The sequence below is a fragment of the Triticum aestivum genome, chromosome 5B, assembly GCF_018294505.1.
Source record: "Triticum aestivum cultivar Chinese Spring chromosome 5B, IWGSC CS RefSeq v2.1, whole genome shotgun sequence".
Taxonomy (NCBI): domain Eukaryota; kingdom Viridiplantae; phylum Streptophyta; class Magnoliopsida; order Poales; family Poaceae; genus Triticum; species Triticum aestivum.
In genome coordinates, this window is record NC_057807.1 from 638,111,143 (window position 1) to 638,127,182 (window position 16,040).

The 16,040-nt window shown below is 44.3% G+C and overlaps 1 protein-coding gene across 1 annotated transcript; it reads right to left on the bottom strand.

Moving 5' to 3' along the window:
- Positions 1 to 2,675: 2,675 nt before the first annotated feature.
- LOC123113814 (cleavage and polyadenylation specificity factor subunit 2) lies at positions 2,676 to 9,406 on the bottom strand. Its single transcript, XM_044535127.1, has 18 exons — positions 9,121 to 9,406; positions 8,446 to 8,614; positions 8,205 to 8,301; positions 8,006 to 8,132; positions 7,815 to 7,930; positions 7,401 to 7,495; positions 7,167 to 7,318; positions 6,839 to 6,896; positions 6,666 to 6,773; positions 6,012 to 6,264; positions 5,435 to 5,616; positions 5,162 to 5,257; positions 4,941 to 5,039; positions 4,419 to 4,550; positions 4,041 to 4,085; positions 3,383 to 3,547; positions 3,160 to 3,234; positions 2,676 to 2,948 (listed from the first exon to the last, which is right to left on the bottom strand). Exons 1-18 carry the CDS (start codon positions 9,267 to 9,269, stop codon positions 2,850 to 2,852), a joined length of 2,217 nt encoding a protein of 738 aa, XP_044391062.1. The 5' UTR covers positions 9,270 to 9,406; the 3' UTR covers positions 2,676 to 2,849.
- Between the last annotated feature and the right edge of the window lie 6,634 nt (positions 9,407 to 16,040).

The following is a 16,040-nucleotide window of genomic DNA, read 5'->3' on the forward strand; positions in this document are numbered from 1 at the left end:
CAAGCACGGACATAAGAGAGGACACTTCTCTCTATTAATTAGCTAGCTAACACAATATATGAAACACCTAAATTAACCCCCCAAAACCCCCACCCCCCCTCCTTTCAAAAAAAATAACAAAAACCCCAGCCACTGGAATGCTGACGCGTGGATGCCTTTTGGTCCCGGTTGGAGCCACCAACCGGGACCAAAGGCCCCCTGACTGGGCTCGGCGCACAGGGCCACGTGGAGGAACATTGGTCCCGGTTCGTGTTTGAACCGGGACTAATGGGTGGAGGTATTAGTAACGACCCATTAGTCCCGGTTCATGAACCGGGACTAAAGGCCTTACAAACCGGGACTATTAGGTGTTTTTCTACTAGTGTATTGACCATCAACACTGTTTTCTTTTTCTGCATTCCAGTTTCTGCAATTTTGAGCATAGCAAACATTTTGCATTCTTCTCCATCCCATTCATGTTGCAATTCATGATAAAGCCATCGTGAGATGGGGGGAGTGAAGCAAGCACAATATTTGTACCGAGTGTTGGAGGAATTCCAAATTCCAAAGAAGCCAATCTGTCAACATAGCCAGCAAGCTTTACTATATGCTCACTCATTGAGGAACCCTCTTCCATCTTGCATTCAATCATGGCCTTGGTTAATTCAAAACATTCAGTCCATGTCTGCTTCTTGTACAGAACTTCCACTGACCCAATTATAAAATGAGTAGTAGATCGTTCAAAACACTTTTGTAGTTCAGGATCCATGCAAGTTAACATGAGGCACTGGACTGAATTGTAGGCATCAATACGAGCAGCATAAGCAGCAACTTCTGCTGGTGGTGCGTCCTTTGCAGGAGCATCGCCTAGGGGCTAATCCAACACATACTCCTTTTTAGCACTCCTGAGAACAAATCTCAAGTTTCAGATCCAATCTGCATAGTTTTCACCATTAGCAACCAACTTTTCTTTCTGTAACATAGGGTCTAAGTTGGACATATAGTGAGCCATTGATCTACAACGATAGACACAAAATTCATTTAGACATTTATCCATAATTATTGTTGCACTAGTGTTTAAACAAATTTTAATATAAAGTGCACTCCCACTCAAATCAATATCTCTCATAATTGAAAGTGAGTGATTCAAGACCCTGATCTCATTCACACCCATGGATGGTAGCATCTCATATGATGTGAGTTTCAACCGGTAGGCAATCTTTTGTCGGTCATATCACCATATGACTCTTATTCATCTTTTGATGCTTCGTGCTCCGGGCTCGAAACTTTTCTACTAGAACTTCAAGGCAACCGAGTATTTCTGATGTGAAGTCCTACCTCACCCATCTTTCCCTATTCGCCTTGCGTGAGGAGAAAGAAAAGATGTGGTAGTGCTAATTTTCTAACTCTCTTACACCATCTAATAAGTTTGTATTGTATTTTTAACAAGTAAGTCTATATTATATTTTTACAGAACTTTACGTCAAACATTTGATTTTACAGGATGACCCCACATGTCAGGACCATGTGGCGTTGACTTGAGCATATACATTTTAGACAAGGGTAAGAACAAGTTTGGCGTTTGGACTTGAGGGTTTATTTTATTTTTGCGGATTTTGGACTTAAGATTACAAGAACAAAATTGCATTATTTATTCAAAGTAGCAAAAATTCATATTCAGATCTGTGAACGACTCTGGTCCTTTGAGGCCATGCTGCTGCAGACCAGAGTCGCCGTCGATCTCCGATGAGCCGTGTGTCTGGAAGTTGCCTGAACGAGGCACTTTCATGCCATGTGTTGGAGAAATTTGACTACAGTGGGTTCTTCCTTCTTCTTTTCCTGATTTGTTTACAACCAGATGAGAACACAGTGTCATCCTGTTTTCCTAATTTGTTTACAACCAGATGAGAACACAGTGTCATCCTGTTGGCTAGGATAGCATGGAAGCTAGCTAGCTCACCAGGGCTCGAGCCATGGAGTGTCAGTGGTGCTTAAGAGTTTCTTCTATAAAAATATGCATCCAAGGATTGGTCCTGAATTGTCTCGTTTACAACCAGATCTAAACTACATTTGTGCTAGTGTTACGAAATACTCCCTCCATTCCTAAATATAAGTCTTTTTAGATATTTCAATATAAACTACATACAGATGTATATAGACATATTAGAGTATAGATTCACTCATTTTGCTCCGTATGTGGTCCATATTGAAATATATAAAGAGATTTATATTTAGGAACAAAGGAAGTATTCTAATAAGAAACAAGGACAAATTATACATCCATCTCTATGGCCACAAGCCCACAACACGCTTTTATCGTCGATCTATAGAATTTTTTGTTCTTTCAGTTTTGGATGCTTGGTTCAACATGAACTTGTGCCTATTTCGGTCCTGCAAGGTTTGTTCTCAACCGATGATGCCAAAAAAAAAAATGCAAGCAAGCTTTGCTCCATTAAACCCTAGAAGTTCACTGGTTAACAAGTTGGAAGATAATCCCGCAAAAAGAAAAGTTAAAAAAGGTTGAAAGTTCAAGCATTGGCTCGAAACATGAACATACTGCCGTAATGAAACATGCTCTGTTTCCCTACATAATTTAGTTTTCCCCCTTCATTACGTATTACAACGATAAAAAAACAATCTCATTATGAAGTCAACTACTCGCGGTCGCAGGTGGCAACACACATACCACAGAAATATGAACTCAATGAACTGAAAGATGAATACGCAAATGACGTTAGCGATGGACAAGGTGTTCAATAAGAAAAGGTACAGCTGGCATCCCCAGGATTAATTTACGTTAGCGAGGCAGTTTCCACTTGTCTATTCACCAGTCGGTTTGTACAACACAACAATGGTGCAGCGCTTGACCTCTACAACAAGAAGAATTGTGAATAAAGGAGCTCGCGGATCTTGTAGTAGTCCTCGCACAGCGGACCCTCGACCACAATCTGCTGAGAACCCGTGCTACCCTGCAATGCACAATCATGCGTGTCACGGGCACACCAACAAGAATCATACATGAACCAAGGCAGCATAAATTGAAAGGCAGTTTATCATGCTTGATCTATGGTATGTTCCAGCGTAGCATTCCGTAGTTGAAGGACTGTGCCGACCAAAGTTTGGCAACAAAAAAAACTGATTGGTTGAAATTGCTGCTAAATGCACAGTAGTTATAGTTACCTTTTGGTTAGAATCGCCAATCTTGCGCACGGTGATGTACTCCCCACACCGTAGAGCACCCCCAGCAAACTCAACCTGGAAGGAATTTCTTAGCATTAGATTTCTGTCTCAAGTATATAACCAGAGATATCCGTTTGATGCACATTCTAAAGCCAAAACGTGAAGGATAGGATGACTAAGGGATGCAATAGCATAAGTTCAAAATAGAAAAAGAGAGACCTACCTGTAAACCTTTATTTGCTAGGAATTGCTTGAAATCGGCCAATTTCAGATCACCCACAAGAACTGACTTGTGGGCTGCTGGAGTTGATGAGGGGGGTAGCAAAGTGAGCTTCTCATCCACCTTTCCAACCCCTGAATCAACCCATGCAATTTCATGCTCACCCAACTGCAGAAAATGATGGTGTCAGAGCCAGTGCTTTCTTTCAACAAACTCAAAGCAAGTAAATGTGGCTGAAGACTGAGACCAGGTGGTTTCCCGTGGTTACTAGCCAAGATTTTGCATGGATGGCTAAGGGTTGATGAGCAAATTCAACTGGTTTAACATTATTTATTCTTATGGTTGGTGACTAGTTTGGAAATGGAATGAATGGGCTGCCTGGTTGGAAGCAACAACACTTTTTTTGTTAATTTTTTGGTTTTTCATTTTGAACAGCAAAAGAAGTTCTACCATTTTCTTTTTGTTTGCTAATTATGGAGATCTGAATGGGCTCTGAGTACTTTAGGAGCTAAGTTATTCCAAGAGAGAACTAGTACCATTAGATTGGTGCTTTACTTATATCAAATGTATATGATGGCATAATCTCTACATCAATATGACTTTAATATCAATAGAGAGATAAAAATAAATTAACACTAAGGGAATCAAATATAGCTCATACCTTCTTAGAAATGACATTGCTCATTAACTTCTCAGAAAGTTGTACCTGAAATTTCATAATAGCACAGAAATTACAAAATTAGCAAGTCTGTGTATATCATATGCATATATGATTGGTTGCAAGGTTCCACAAGCCTCCCTAGCTTAAATAAATAATGGCATATAGAAAATTCTTGTTGCTGACTAATTGTGAGTGCCGCGATGGTGCAATGACTTAGTAATTGGCAATGGCTATTATATTCACTAATATGGAGCATCGTGATGGTGGGTGCATTGACTTCAGATGTAAGAAATACACCAGTATCTGAGGATGATCTTGCTTTCATGATCTCCTAAGTAGAGCTCTGCTACGAAAGAGTTTTTCAGTTAACAACCTAACCTTGTAAGCACATAAATCTGATGTTACATCAATTGTTTCTTCTATCTGAGGAGCATAAACATGCAAGTCAGAGTTTTTTGCACAATGCATTTTTAAATGTTCAGTAGCTTCTGCTGATCCATGCACCAAAACCTGGAAAAAAATGAGAAGAGGTTTAGAGTGTGCTACAGATTTCCACATACAGAGAAAGTATTGGCCACAAGCACTGCAACTGCAGGAGGTCACTGATATCACACATAGTAAACCAAAACAAGAATAGCCAGAGTATCTACACAAAGTCTATGGTGGCACATCCACCTTCAAGTGGATAAATACGCAACGCTAGATTCACATGATCTAACTAGTTTTGGATTCAATAATGCAAGTGCTTCAGAACATGGGCTTGGAGAGAATTCAGAACTATCTTTAACCATGAAAAGGACAAAAGGCATGGGCAAACAAAGAAGGGAGCAAGTAAGTCAAAACTGAAAAATCAAAGCCATGTATATTATAAGATACAATATTCTAACTAAGGAAACGTACGAGTTTCAGTGGGGCCACATGAGCAATAACTGATTTTACGGAACGTCCATCGGACCGACCTTCAAAGTCCATATATGCCAATGAGCACTTCACTTGCACCTGGAAGATGGCAATATATTATGTAAACAGATGTGGAAGTTCAGTTTGGGTAAACATACAGCTATAAGCCTATAACTTTGATATAGATGCAGAGACCTAAAAAAAGAGACAGGAGAACTTACAGTCATCTCGTTGGAAATAACTTTTGACGGTGCTGAATCAAGAAGAAGGCGTGCTGAGCTCTCATCGAGCTTACCATCCATGCCATCTCCAGCACCCTGAAAGAAAACATGCCCTTAGTAATATAGAGTACATGAAACTATAAGACTATTTCACCTTAAGTAAAAAAAATATAGCACCCCTGAAGATGGCAAGGAAGTTTCCTGCGTTTTCCACTTAACAATTATAGCTTCTTGAGTGGCCAAAAGGAACAGCAAGCGCATAATCGAACTTACGAGCATCATATTACTATCCATTTCATCTTGTTTCATCATATAATCATCAGGATTGATAACCTCGCCGAAGTCATCCCAGTCAGCAGTATTTTCAAAGAAAGGAAACATTGGAGCGATGCTGGTCACCGGAGAGACAAATCCATCAATTAGAATATCCACACTCCCGCCAACATGTGAGCCAGCTGATGGAAGCAGAAAGTAAAGAAGCGCAGTTAGCTACATACTCCTACAACATATTACATCAGGATCAGATAGTAAAAGACTTTAAACACAGGATAAGTTTGGGGAAAACAGATGGAAGTGAAACAACAGATGTGTTACAATCAATTTGATTTTTCAGTATAGTAAACAAGAATGGAACAGAGTTATTGAACTACATCAAGTCAACATACAAGATAAGAAGAAAAGGAACAGAAGTAGAATAGTCATAAAAACAGTCACAGACAGTCTTTAGGAGAATTAGAACTGGTTATCAGGAGACACATAATATTTAAAACTGTACTATGCAATTGCAAATGTAATGGATCAGGTAAAATAGCCAACGTAAGTGCCGCAAAAATGTGTGGCCATCTTATACCATTGGATGATTTACGAGACGAGCTTGCATCAACAACCATGGGGTCAGAAGCCTTTGCATTTGATTCATGAGAAGCCTTTAGCTCCTTCTCCTTGCTGATGCTAGCCTTTAGCACTTCTTCCTTTTTTATCCGTTCTTGTTCCTCTTCATAAGCTTTCAGCTCATCACCAACTAAAGGAACTCGCTTGCTCATAGTGACTTTTACGGCTTTGGGGGGTGGATCCACTTGAAGCATGCGAGCAAGTGTCCCAAACTGGAAGGGGAATATTTTGTAATCAGATGTCTGTAAATACATACATACAATGCGAGAATTCTGTACTAAACTTAGATGTTTCCCATTAGTCTTCGCGCTCAAATCTATGGGACATGACACAGCTATAATGGTAAATTTTATGGAAATGAGGCTTTATACTTTTCCACCAGTAATAAGAGATAAATTCAGCAATTATTAATTCACAAAAACACCTTCAGGCTTCGGCTCATGCTCTTTACATATCGAAAGTTTCATTAAGTGTTCACAAGGCATCTAGTCATTTATACCTTCAAAGCTCCACAGTTCTTATGGCAATTTATTTAAGGTGGCAAGCTACTGAAAACATGTGAAGAGTGAAGAGAAGTGTGACCCATTTGAAGAGGCTGCACACATGGACGTACCTGACCCTTCTCAGTAAAAAGCACTAGATTTTTAGCTTCATTTGCCATCTCAACAAAAATGTCATGAGAAAAGCCAACCTCCAAACTTGACATGGATGCTAGAACCACCTGCAAAATATTTGTTAAGTTCAAGATTCCAAAAGTATGGCAAACATATATATTGTTACTCCAACCTTTGGAGCATCTCCCAGTTTCTCTAGCTCTTCTTTGTTAATTATCAGTGAGACATGTCTGCAACAGCGGAAGGAGAATAGTTATTATTACCAATCAAACAAAAGAATTATGTGGACAACTGTACATAACCTAAGAAAGCTCTTTTGATGATTCTTAAACATAAAGTTAAATAGACGTAAAACATCTTAAAACTGAAGTGCAGCACAGTTAAGATGGCTGCAATAATAGTATTCTAAGAACAGAACAACCCAAAAGTGACACAAATAAGTGTGACTATGCTAGGAGCAAGAGAGCGGAAGCATGTTCATTACATGGCAATCGTTATACCTTAATAAGAAGGCATTATCTCTAGTGTGTTCAAAAGACTTTGAGATCGAATCACTCATCCATTCAAGAAAACTCTTGACAAAATCAACAGTACTAGTAGAAACATTTGTCAGAAAATAGATAGGATAGTCCAAATGTCGTTGAGCCCAGTACTGCAACGTATCAAGATAAAAGTTTAGCACATCATTAACATAACAGGGAAAAGGAGAAATAATAATACAATCAAGATGTCACCTGCTCCATTATTAAAAGAAGTTCTAGCACTCTACCAGCTGTGTCAACAGGCAGTAATACGCTACCGCCACTTGATAGAACTTTCAACATTGAATCTGTATAGAAAAGTTGACGCTTCAACCAAGAGGTTTTGACATACAATGCAAGTGAAATAACAATTTTAAGTTGTTCATCATATCTGAACATGGAACTTCACCATGAATTAAAAGTAAAAAAGAAAATCCCAAATGTTGCAAATTTGGAAAATAAAATAATATATATCAGTGCATCTTCTTAATTTCTAGTGTAACAATAATAACAATTTGCACTTCATCATGAGCTGGTAGCTCAAGCTGACAAGGACGGAGGGGGGTGGGGGAGAATAACATATCTAATGCAAGAGAACACTTATTGGTAGCTAGTCCAGTGATATACCAATGAAATCTTGATCCTGCTGCCTTTTGTAGACCTGATTGTTCAAGGCATTGTAAGCATCAGTAATCAAAACAGCTGGCCGTACAAAAGATCCAAGGGTAGTACCATTCAAATGCCTGAAAAGAGCACATTAGTGTATTTCTTAAGCAAAACAGCTGGCCGTATAGGGCAGACACAATAAAGGATCTAACCTCTCTTTTCGGTGGTTAAAGTCAACAGCATAGACGACATCCTCTCCATCTTTTGTTATCTTCCATACTGTACCCCCCAAAAGATGGCCCGACACATGTGGCGCAATAACTATTCCTTCACCTTTATCTGCTGAGAAACGGTTATTGAGGGCATACAACTGAACATACTAAAGTGGTGTACATCAACAGTCTCACTGACCGTTAAGAAGGTGATTTTGTGAATATTTCAGTCTCACAACATTCTGGAACGCGGCATCAATATCATCCAAAGAAAACAAGTCAAAGTCTGCAACTTGCTGCAAGAGAAAATAAAAATGGTAAGAGTCCTCGATAAACGACGAAGAGCGATAAGTGAAAATGCTGTCTGCAGCAAGGAGGATATTGACAACTGAATATGCATGCGTGGTTACAAATTACAACAATGGGCTGAGGAAGCTTACCCATCGAGATAGAAAATAATCATACATGGTTAAAAGGCCAAGCCTAAACACAGGTTCTGTTGCGTATACTGGTGCAGATAATCCAAGATGTTTTATAGCATAGGGCAAAGCTCCTAGATGCATCATGTCAGGATGAGACAGAAGAACAGCATCTATTGTTGGCGCAACCCTGAAAGATACAAAACATGCTTATCTTCATAAGCAAAAGTACCAAATACGTCTGGAAGAAACAAGTCAAAATCTGCGTAAAAAATCGAGCAACAGAAGCAGTCTAACAACACCATTTCGCCATCTGTGGGCATATATATTTAAAATCCAGGGAAAAATTGCATTTGACTGTGAATCTGTAGAAACAGTTGCTACTATATCCATGTAGGTTCGTGTCAGCAGCCCAGGGAAACGAACAAGACAGAATTCTCCGCTAATTTTTCCTTTTAGGTGTATAACAGCCTGAGTACAGGCACAAGGTTGTCTATTGATGCTACTGATTAGCACAAGCTAAAGATGGGGATGCCTCGGTCTAGTTGGCCCAATTCGCCGAGCAGGTGGCGTGCGCCCGGTGAGGCAGGCAACCACGCCACCAGCACACACGCGCGGCGGCACGGAGGCAACCAAATCGAAGGGAAGCAAGCCCGCGGCGGGGACGGGGTGGTTGAGGGAGGTGGGGGTACCTACCTGGCGAGGGGCTGGAGGAGGGCGGGGTCGCAGTGGTCGGTCCAGCCGCAGTCGAGGAGGAAACGGAAGCCGTCGACGGCGAGCAGATAGCAAAGGGGACCTTCCCCGTACGCCCCGCTCAGCGGCATCACCTGCACGGACGTCCCCATCCCTTCGTCGTCGGTGGGCGGCGGCGGCGACGGCGAGTGGAGCCGGAGGTTCAAGCGGGTTTGAGGTTGAAGGGAGCTGCTGGGCCGGGCTGGTATGAAAGTGAAACTTGGCCCGGGCTAGGCGATACGGGCCATATGGCTCGACTAGTTTGCTGCCTCAACTTACAGCTTCAAAATTGCCTAAAAAAAAGAACTTACAGCTTCGAAATCGAGAAATAAGAATGACAACTATCCTCCCGCTTCCTCAGCGATTTGGACTTCCTGGCCGTTGGATCTGGCGGCTTGATGCAATCTGGGCCGTCGGATCAAGCCCTGGAATGACCGCGTCCGTCGGATAAAAAAAAGTTACTGCTGCAATGAACAGTTTCACCCCGTTCGTGCCACCGCGCGTAAATACCCTGCCCGCCGGGGGCATTTTCGTCATTTCACTCGCACGTGGTATAAAAGGCGCCGGCTCCCGTGGAGGCAACCCTAGCCGGCTCCCCTCCCCCTCCCGCGCGCCTCCTCTCCCCTCCCGCGCGCCTCCTCTCCTCCTTCCCCACCACCGCCCGGCCTCCTTCTTCCCCGCCGCCGCCCGGCCTCCTCCATCCACCCCTCCGGCCGGCTCCTCTCCCGCTCGCGCCGCCTCCTCCTCCCCACAGGCGCCTCCATCTCCTCCTTCCCCACCTTCGCCCGGCGTCCTCCTTCCGCCCCTCCGATCTGGCGCCGCCCAAACCCGAACGCCCCGCCCCGGCCCTGGGTCGTGCGCCGCCTCCGCCGCCGGTAGGAGGGGGCCGCGGTGGCCGCCGCGCAGCCCGACGACCAGGAGCTCCCCGGCGAGTATCCTATAGAGCACTCAGGGCTAATTACCCTCCCCCTCCAGCCCGCTCGCCTCCCTCTCTCCCTCCCGCGCCCGCCTCTCTCTCTCCCTTCCGCGCCCCCTCCCTGCCCCGCCGCCGCCGCTCGCTTGCGCACCCGCCGCGCCTGCTCGTGGTGCAGCCACGCCTCTGCCATGGCGCCCTCCACCTAAACCTAGGTCATCTCCGTGGATCCGTGCCGCGGTTGCCGGAGGCGTGGGCGCCGCGGGTCAACCGCACCGGGGAGGATGGGGGCGCCACAAGCCTCGTCGGAGGTCGCCTCTCCAGATCAGTGGAGGCCAAGGGCAAGGGCAAGGAGGACGGGAGAAGGAGGAGGAGGGAGGAGTGATGCTGGGGAGGATGTGAGGCGGGCTCTTCGGCGGCTGCGAGAACTACGACGAGCGCCTGCACTGCCTGTCCAAGGAGGAGGTCGTCGTGCTGGTATTTGAACCCCTGGTTCTATCCAATATCAATGACAAATGAGCCTTCCAACATATTTCTGCATTCACATTTGTTAACATATTTCTTTATCTCCTTGGCATGATGTGCATTAGCTTCATCAATTACAATGACTTGCTAGAGCTTCTGCCATGTGTTTATTTCATACCGCATTCTGAAGTTAATCTCGTGGTGAGCTCCACCCCCTCTTCCTACCCCCTGCACATCTACCTTAGGAGGTTCTGAGTGCTGTGAAGGTTAGTGTGAAGTGCTGTGCAGGTTAGTGTTTGTCAGGCATGCATAGCTTGGGTTGATAGGAGTGATTACTAAATTAACTGGTGGTGGTTCAATTGTATTTGTATCACCTTGATGTAGTTGTCTAATTTAGGAAAGGAATCTAATTCAGTCCTTTTTGAGATATAAAGGAAGCTAATTCAGTCCTTTTTCAGATAAGGAATGCTAATTCAATCCATTCCTGAATTCATTATCTTTGCATTGGCACTCAGATCGACATCATACATGATATAGGAGTTGTTGCAGCCTGCAGTAGTATATGCTTTTGAAAGAAAAATGCCTCTTTTTTGGACTGGAGATATGTTATCAATATTTCAAGCAAGTGTGCAGCACCGCTCATGTGTTCCTAAAAAATATGCAACAATAATAATAAGATTGATTCCTTCATTTTTTCCGCAGAAAGTGTAGTCAGCAAGCTTCTCAAATCTGTGTACTCTTTGTGGGTTCTTACAGGTTAGATGTTCGACGAATTGATTCTTCGGCATCCAAGCTAGGTTTATATGTCATCAAAGGCCACGGCGCATGCTGTACTGACAGAAGAGGCTGTCGGCGCCAGTGACCTTGCCGTCTTTGTCCTGTCCAAAGGTATACATATTCCTTGCCTTGCCCCCTGACCCCACCCATGAACTACATCCATCCCCAACTCCGCTCTTATCTCTTAACTCCTTTTCCAGTTCTGCTATCATGGAAGATGTTATATAGCGATTAGTCTTTCCCTTCTTTAAAAAATAGATGGATAAAAGATTTTAGTTCAGTTGATGGTGCACTGTGAATACTTTGTGCATGAAGCCGATCCATATTTAAAAAAATGGTTTGGTGTGTTCTATTTAGATGTTTATGTGACAAGAATTCTTTTTTCACTATTCATGACTGATTACAACCGAACAGTAGCAAGGCTCACCCACCCATCATGACTCATTATATAGTTCATTTGTTTGAATACAAATCTGGAATTTGTAAACCACTGTGATAGCTAGAGCATAGTCAAGGTGTTGGTGTGTCACTATGTGTATTGAAGAGAGAGGCGCAGTAGTAGTACTAAAGGGTGCCGGTCGAATCAAAATTGTTGCTCCCGGATGACCTCGGTTGTCGAATCAAAATTGAGCAATGTAGATTGAAATAGTGTCAAACTAGGATGTCACCGCCTGTAATTCTCAGAGCCCGCTGAGGGTATAGTTGGGATTTTGCGTGCTGGGTTGTGTGGGTCGCTGCAAGACGGATAGGGAGAGGAGGTCGTCTGCTTCTCGCTTGTTTTTACCAGAGTATAAGTATGTGTGCCTTTTCCCTCTTGGTAGGGCCTAGGATTGTTGCTTTTGTTCCTTTCCTTGCTTTATCTGCTTGCTTCTACTTTTTGTCCCTTGTGCTTGGGATGCTAAACTTACCTGTCTAGATTAATTTATCTGCTTGGCAGACTGAACTTATCTATTTTTTGGGATGTTGGGCTTAAGAAATATATGCAAAACAATTATTTTGTCAATTAGTCCATATAATTTATCGTTTGAGTTCCACCCATTGCATTCTTCTGCTAAGTTTGTTTTTACCCAAATCTCACAGTTTGTGGATCTGTTCTTTGTTGCAGTTTTGCGCCGGTTGGACGGTGTTCAGGCGCAACCCCGGCACCCACTGAGTACTGCCTCTGCTACAACCTCCCTCGGTGAGCTCCATCTTCCTCCCGCTCCTCTGCTTCGGCTACTGTATGGGGCGAAATAAGGATTCCAGTCACTCTCCCGCTTCCTCAGCGATTTGGGCTTCTTGGTCGTTGGATTGAAGCGCTTGATGCAATCTGAGCCATCGGATCGAGCCCTAGAATGACCTCGTCCGTCGGATAAAAAATAGTTACTGCTGCAATGAACAGTTTCACCCCGTTCGTGCCACCGCGCGTAAATAGCCTGCCCCGCCGGGGGCATTTTCATCATTTCACTCGCACGTGGTATAAAAGGCGCCAGCCCGCGTGGAGATGACCTAGCCGCTCCCCAGCCCGCACTCGCATCCCCTCCCTCGTCCTCGTCGCCCCGCCCGCATCGCCCCGCCCGCTGGATCAAAAAGAGACACTTAGCTGGCGCAGGGCTATGATGATCAGTTATGGCTGTTATAAGCATGCTCTCTAGCAATCGAGGCACTTGTGGGTATTAAGTTCGATCTCCCCTTGTTTCTTTAAGCCATTTTGATCATGTGCTTATTTTAGTGCACTAGTAGAAAAAGGGCCTACAGTCCCGGTTGGTGAGGGCCTTTAGTCCCGGTTCATGAACCGGGACTAAAGGTTCGGTACTAATGCCCTGACCCTTTAGTCCCGGTTCAATCCAGAACCGGGACAGATGGGCCTCCACGTGGCCTGTCGCTGAGCCCAGGCAGGAGGGCCTTTGGTCCCGGTTGGTGGTACCAACCGGGACCAATAGGCATCCACGCGTCAGCATTTCTGTGGCTGGGGTTTTTGTTTTTTTTTGAAAATGGGGGGGGGTTGGGGGGTTTTGGGGGGTTAATTTAGGTGTTTCATATATTGTGCTATAGCTAGCTAATTAATAGAGAGAAGTGTCCTCTCTTTTGTCCGTGCTTGGTCGACGCTACGTACCATACATACATACGTATAGAGAGGACTAGCTAGACACGCTAGCTAGCTAGTAAGCAAACAGAAGATTGTCATGAACATATATGCATACAGAGAGAAGTGATATCGACCACCTCTCCTTCTCCGAGAGATTGGTCGAACAAACAAGTTCTCGTATATCTATCTGACACTACCGGCTACATATATACAATAATTATCTTTTACAAATATATAATCTCCTAAAATACGGACGCTCCACATAGTATTCTCCGTCTTCAGCGATCACGTGGTCAAGAAAGAATGCCGCCAATTCCTCTTGAATTGCTCGCATGCGATCTGGTGCTAGGAGTTCATCCCGCATCCGAAACATCTAATTTTAAGAAGGGGGTCAATACATATATATATATATATATGAATGAATGAAACTCAACACAAATGATGGTAATAAAATAAAATTGTGAATATTGTTATTTACGCACTTCATATTGTTTGTCGGAGTAGCCCCGCTCACAGGTCGTGTGGCGGATGGACTCGCAAATGTAGTATCCACAGAAATCATTCCCTTGTTCCTGCCACAACCACTTTACAAGAAATAGAGGTCAATCAAACTGATAATTAGCAAGCATGCTAAATGGTATTGATGAAACTAGCACTTGAATCACTAGGAGATGCCTGGAATATGCTACTATATAGTACTTACTTTCGGGTGCCTAAATTGCAGCTTCTTCGGTAGTCCCGGAGCTTTTTTGGTGAATTTTTTCCAAGCCCTGCCATACAAAGAAAACAATTACTTGATATCAGAAATGAACAAAGTTGATGATATGGTGGATAATGATCGATTTAACTTACTTCTCGAGCATTTCAGTCATGTCCGCATACTCCTTGGGATCTTTTCGCTTGGAGTCTAAGACAGTTACTACTCCCTTCTCAAGCTTAATCTCTAGGAGAATATAGTGGTAGCTGCGCACACATGCATAACTCATCAATATTACATTACTATAACCTGGACTAATAAGGAAACCGAATATGCCACAAGACAGTAACACTCACTTGAAGTTGTAAGGAAAGAGTATTATATCTTTGTGTTCATTTATTTCCAACGATCGTAGCAAGTTGGCCTCGATTTCTTGGGCACGATATTGAACCTCAGTTGCATCTATGAGATACGTGTTAATGAACCCAATATTTCCCACTTGTCTTTTCTTCAATTCGGCGATCTTCAATCTGCATAATATAGTGAGGATAATTATAAATACATGCAAATGAAAGGGCTGAGTTATATAGAGAGACTTAATGACGGAAGTAGTACTACTTACAGACAGTAGGAGGTGACCGTTGCTTTATCGATGGCCAATTGATTGAAAAACTGATAGAACTCCTCAAATGGAATAGGCAACAGTTCAATTCCAAGGAGGTCATGCTCCTTTTTAACTCTCATATACAAAGTATTCCTCCCCTCAGACTCTTTGCAGGTTTTCATGTACCAATCATGCAATCTTCGCATCATCGTTGATAGAGAACTTTCATCTTTGACGAGAGGCTTCCCGTACTCGTATCTTTGTATCTGCACCTCCAAGATATCATAATGTACATCGTCGGGCAGGTAATTTGCAGGATTGCCATAACCGGGCACCATCCTCGGATCGACGATGTCGCTAGCAGGCACCTTGAGCGGGGGGCACGATTGCTTCGCTTGTTCGCCGAGCTGGGCAATTTGTTTCCCAGCTCGTCGTTCTTTCATCCTTTGATCACTTTTAGTACTTCCCGACCTCTCCGCTTCGGCAAATGCCTTTCCAATAATGTGCTCATAGTTGCCTTTCGGCGGAGACTTGGGTGGTTTTGTCAGGGCAGCCAGAGTGCGCTTCCCTTTCACCGGATCTACCTTCTCCTCCGGAGGTGGATGTCTCTTTGCTTTCAACCCTTGAAACCAGTCATCCACTTCGGTCTGCGCGATCTTCGCGTTTTCCTCCTCGCTCCTCTCGTACGGTAACTTCTTTGGAGTCTTCAGAGAAGGACCGAATCTGTATCTCCTCCCACCTTTGGCTGTACTGCTAGACGCCGGCAGAGTAGACGGAGCGGATGTCTTCTTTCCTTGCTTACGAGGTGGAGGAGAAGGACTGCGACGCGCCGTAGAAGCCGGAGCGGCAGCGGGTCTCTTCCGCCCTTGCTGACGAGGCGGAGAAGGAGGAGGCTGGCTGCTCGGGCGCGCCGGCGCAGGCGGAGAAGGAGGCGGAGTGCCGCCACGCGCCGGAGAAGGAGCGGGCCGAGTGCCCTGATCGTCACTCGCCGGTGGAGGAGGCGGAGTGCCCTGACTCGCCGGAGGAGGAGGAGGAGGCGGAGGCGTCCAGTTCGGAAGGTTGATGAGATCCTTCCGCCATAGGCATGGAGTCTTCAGAGCAGAACCCAGCCGATACTCCCCTTCACCGGTAGGGTGGTCAAGCCGGAGGTCCTCAAATCCCTCCATTATTTCATCGACCATCACCTTAGCATATCCTTCTGGAATCGGCCGGCAGTGAAAAGTTGAGTCGGGTTTAGTAGGATAAACAGAGCCAACAGCCGCCTTGACCTTCAAATTGCTCCATTGCGCCATAAGGTGGCAATTTTCAGCATCCGTGATAGCATCCACGGGATAGCTGGCAGGAGCCGTCAAGGCATGCT

What these genes read in the sequence shown, in the direction of transcription:
- LOC123113814 (XM_044535127.1), bottom strand. Translation starts at nt 9,269, where the DNA reads ATGGGGACGTCCGTGCAGGTGATGCCGCTGAGCGGGGCGTACGGGGAA. An exon ending in GATAATGCCTTCTTATTAAG is followed by an intron (nt 6,897 to 7,166) that starts GTATAACGATTG and finishes CCGCTGTTGCAG; the next exon opens with ACATGTCTCACTGATAATTA. An exon ending in TTATTTCCAACGAGATGACT is followed by an intron (nt 5,040 to 5,161) that starts GTAAGTTCTCCT and finishes GCCATCTTCCAG; the next exon opens with GTGCAAGTGAAGTGCTCATT.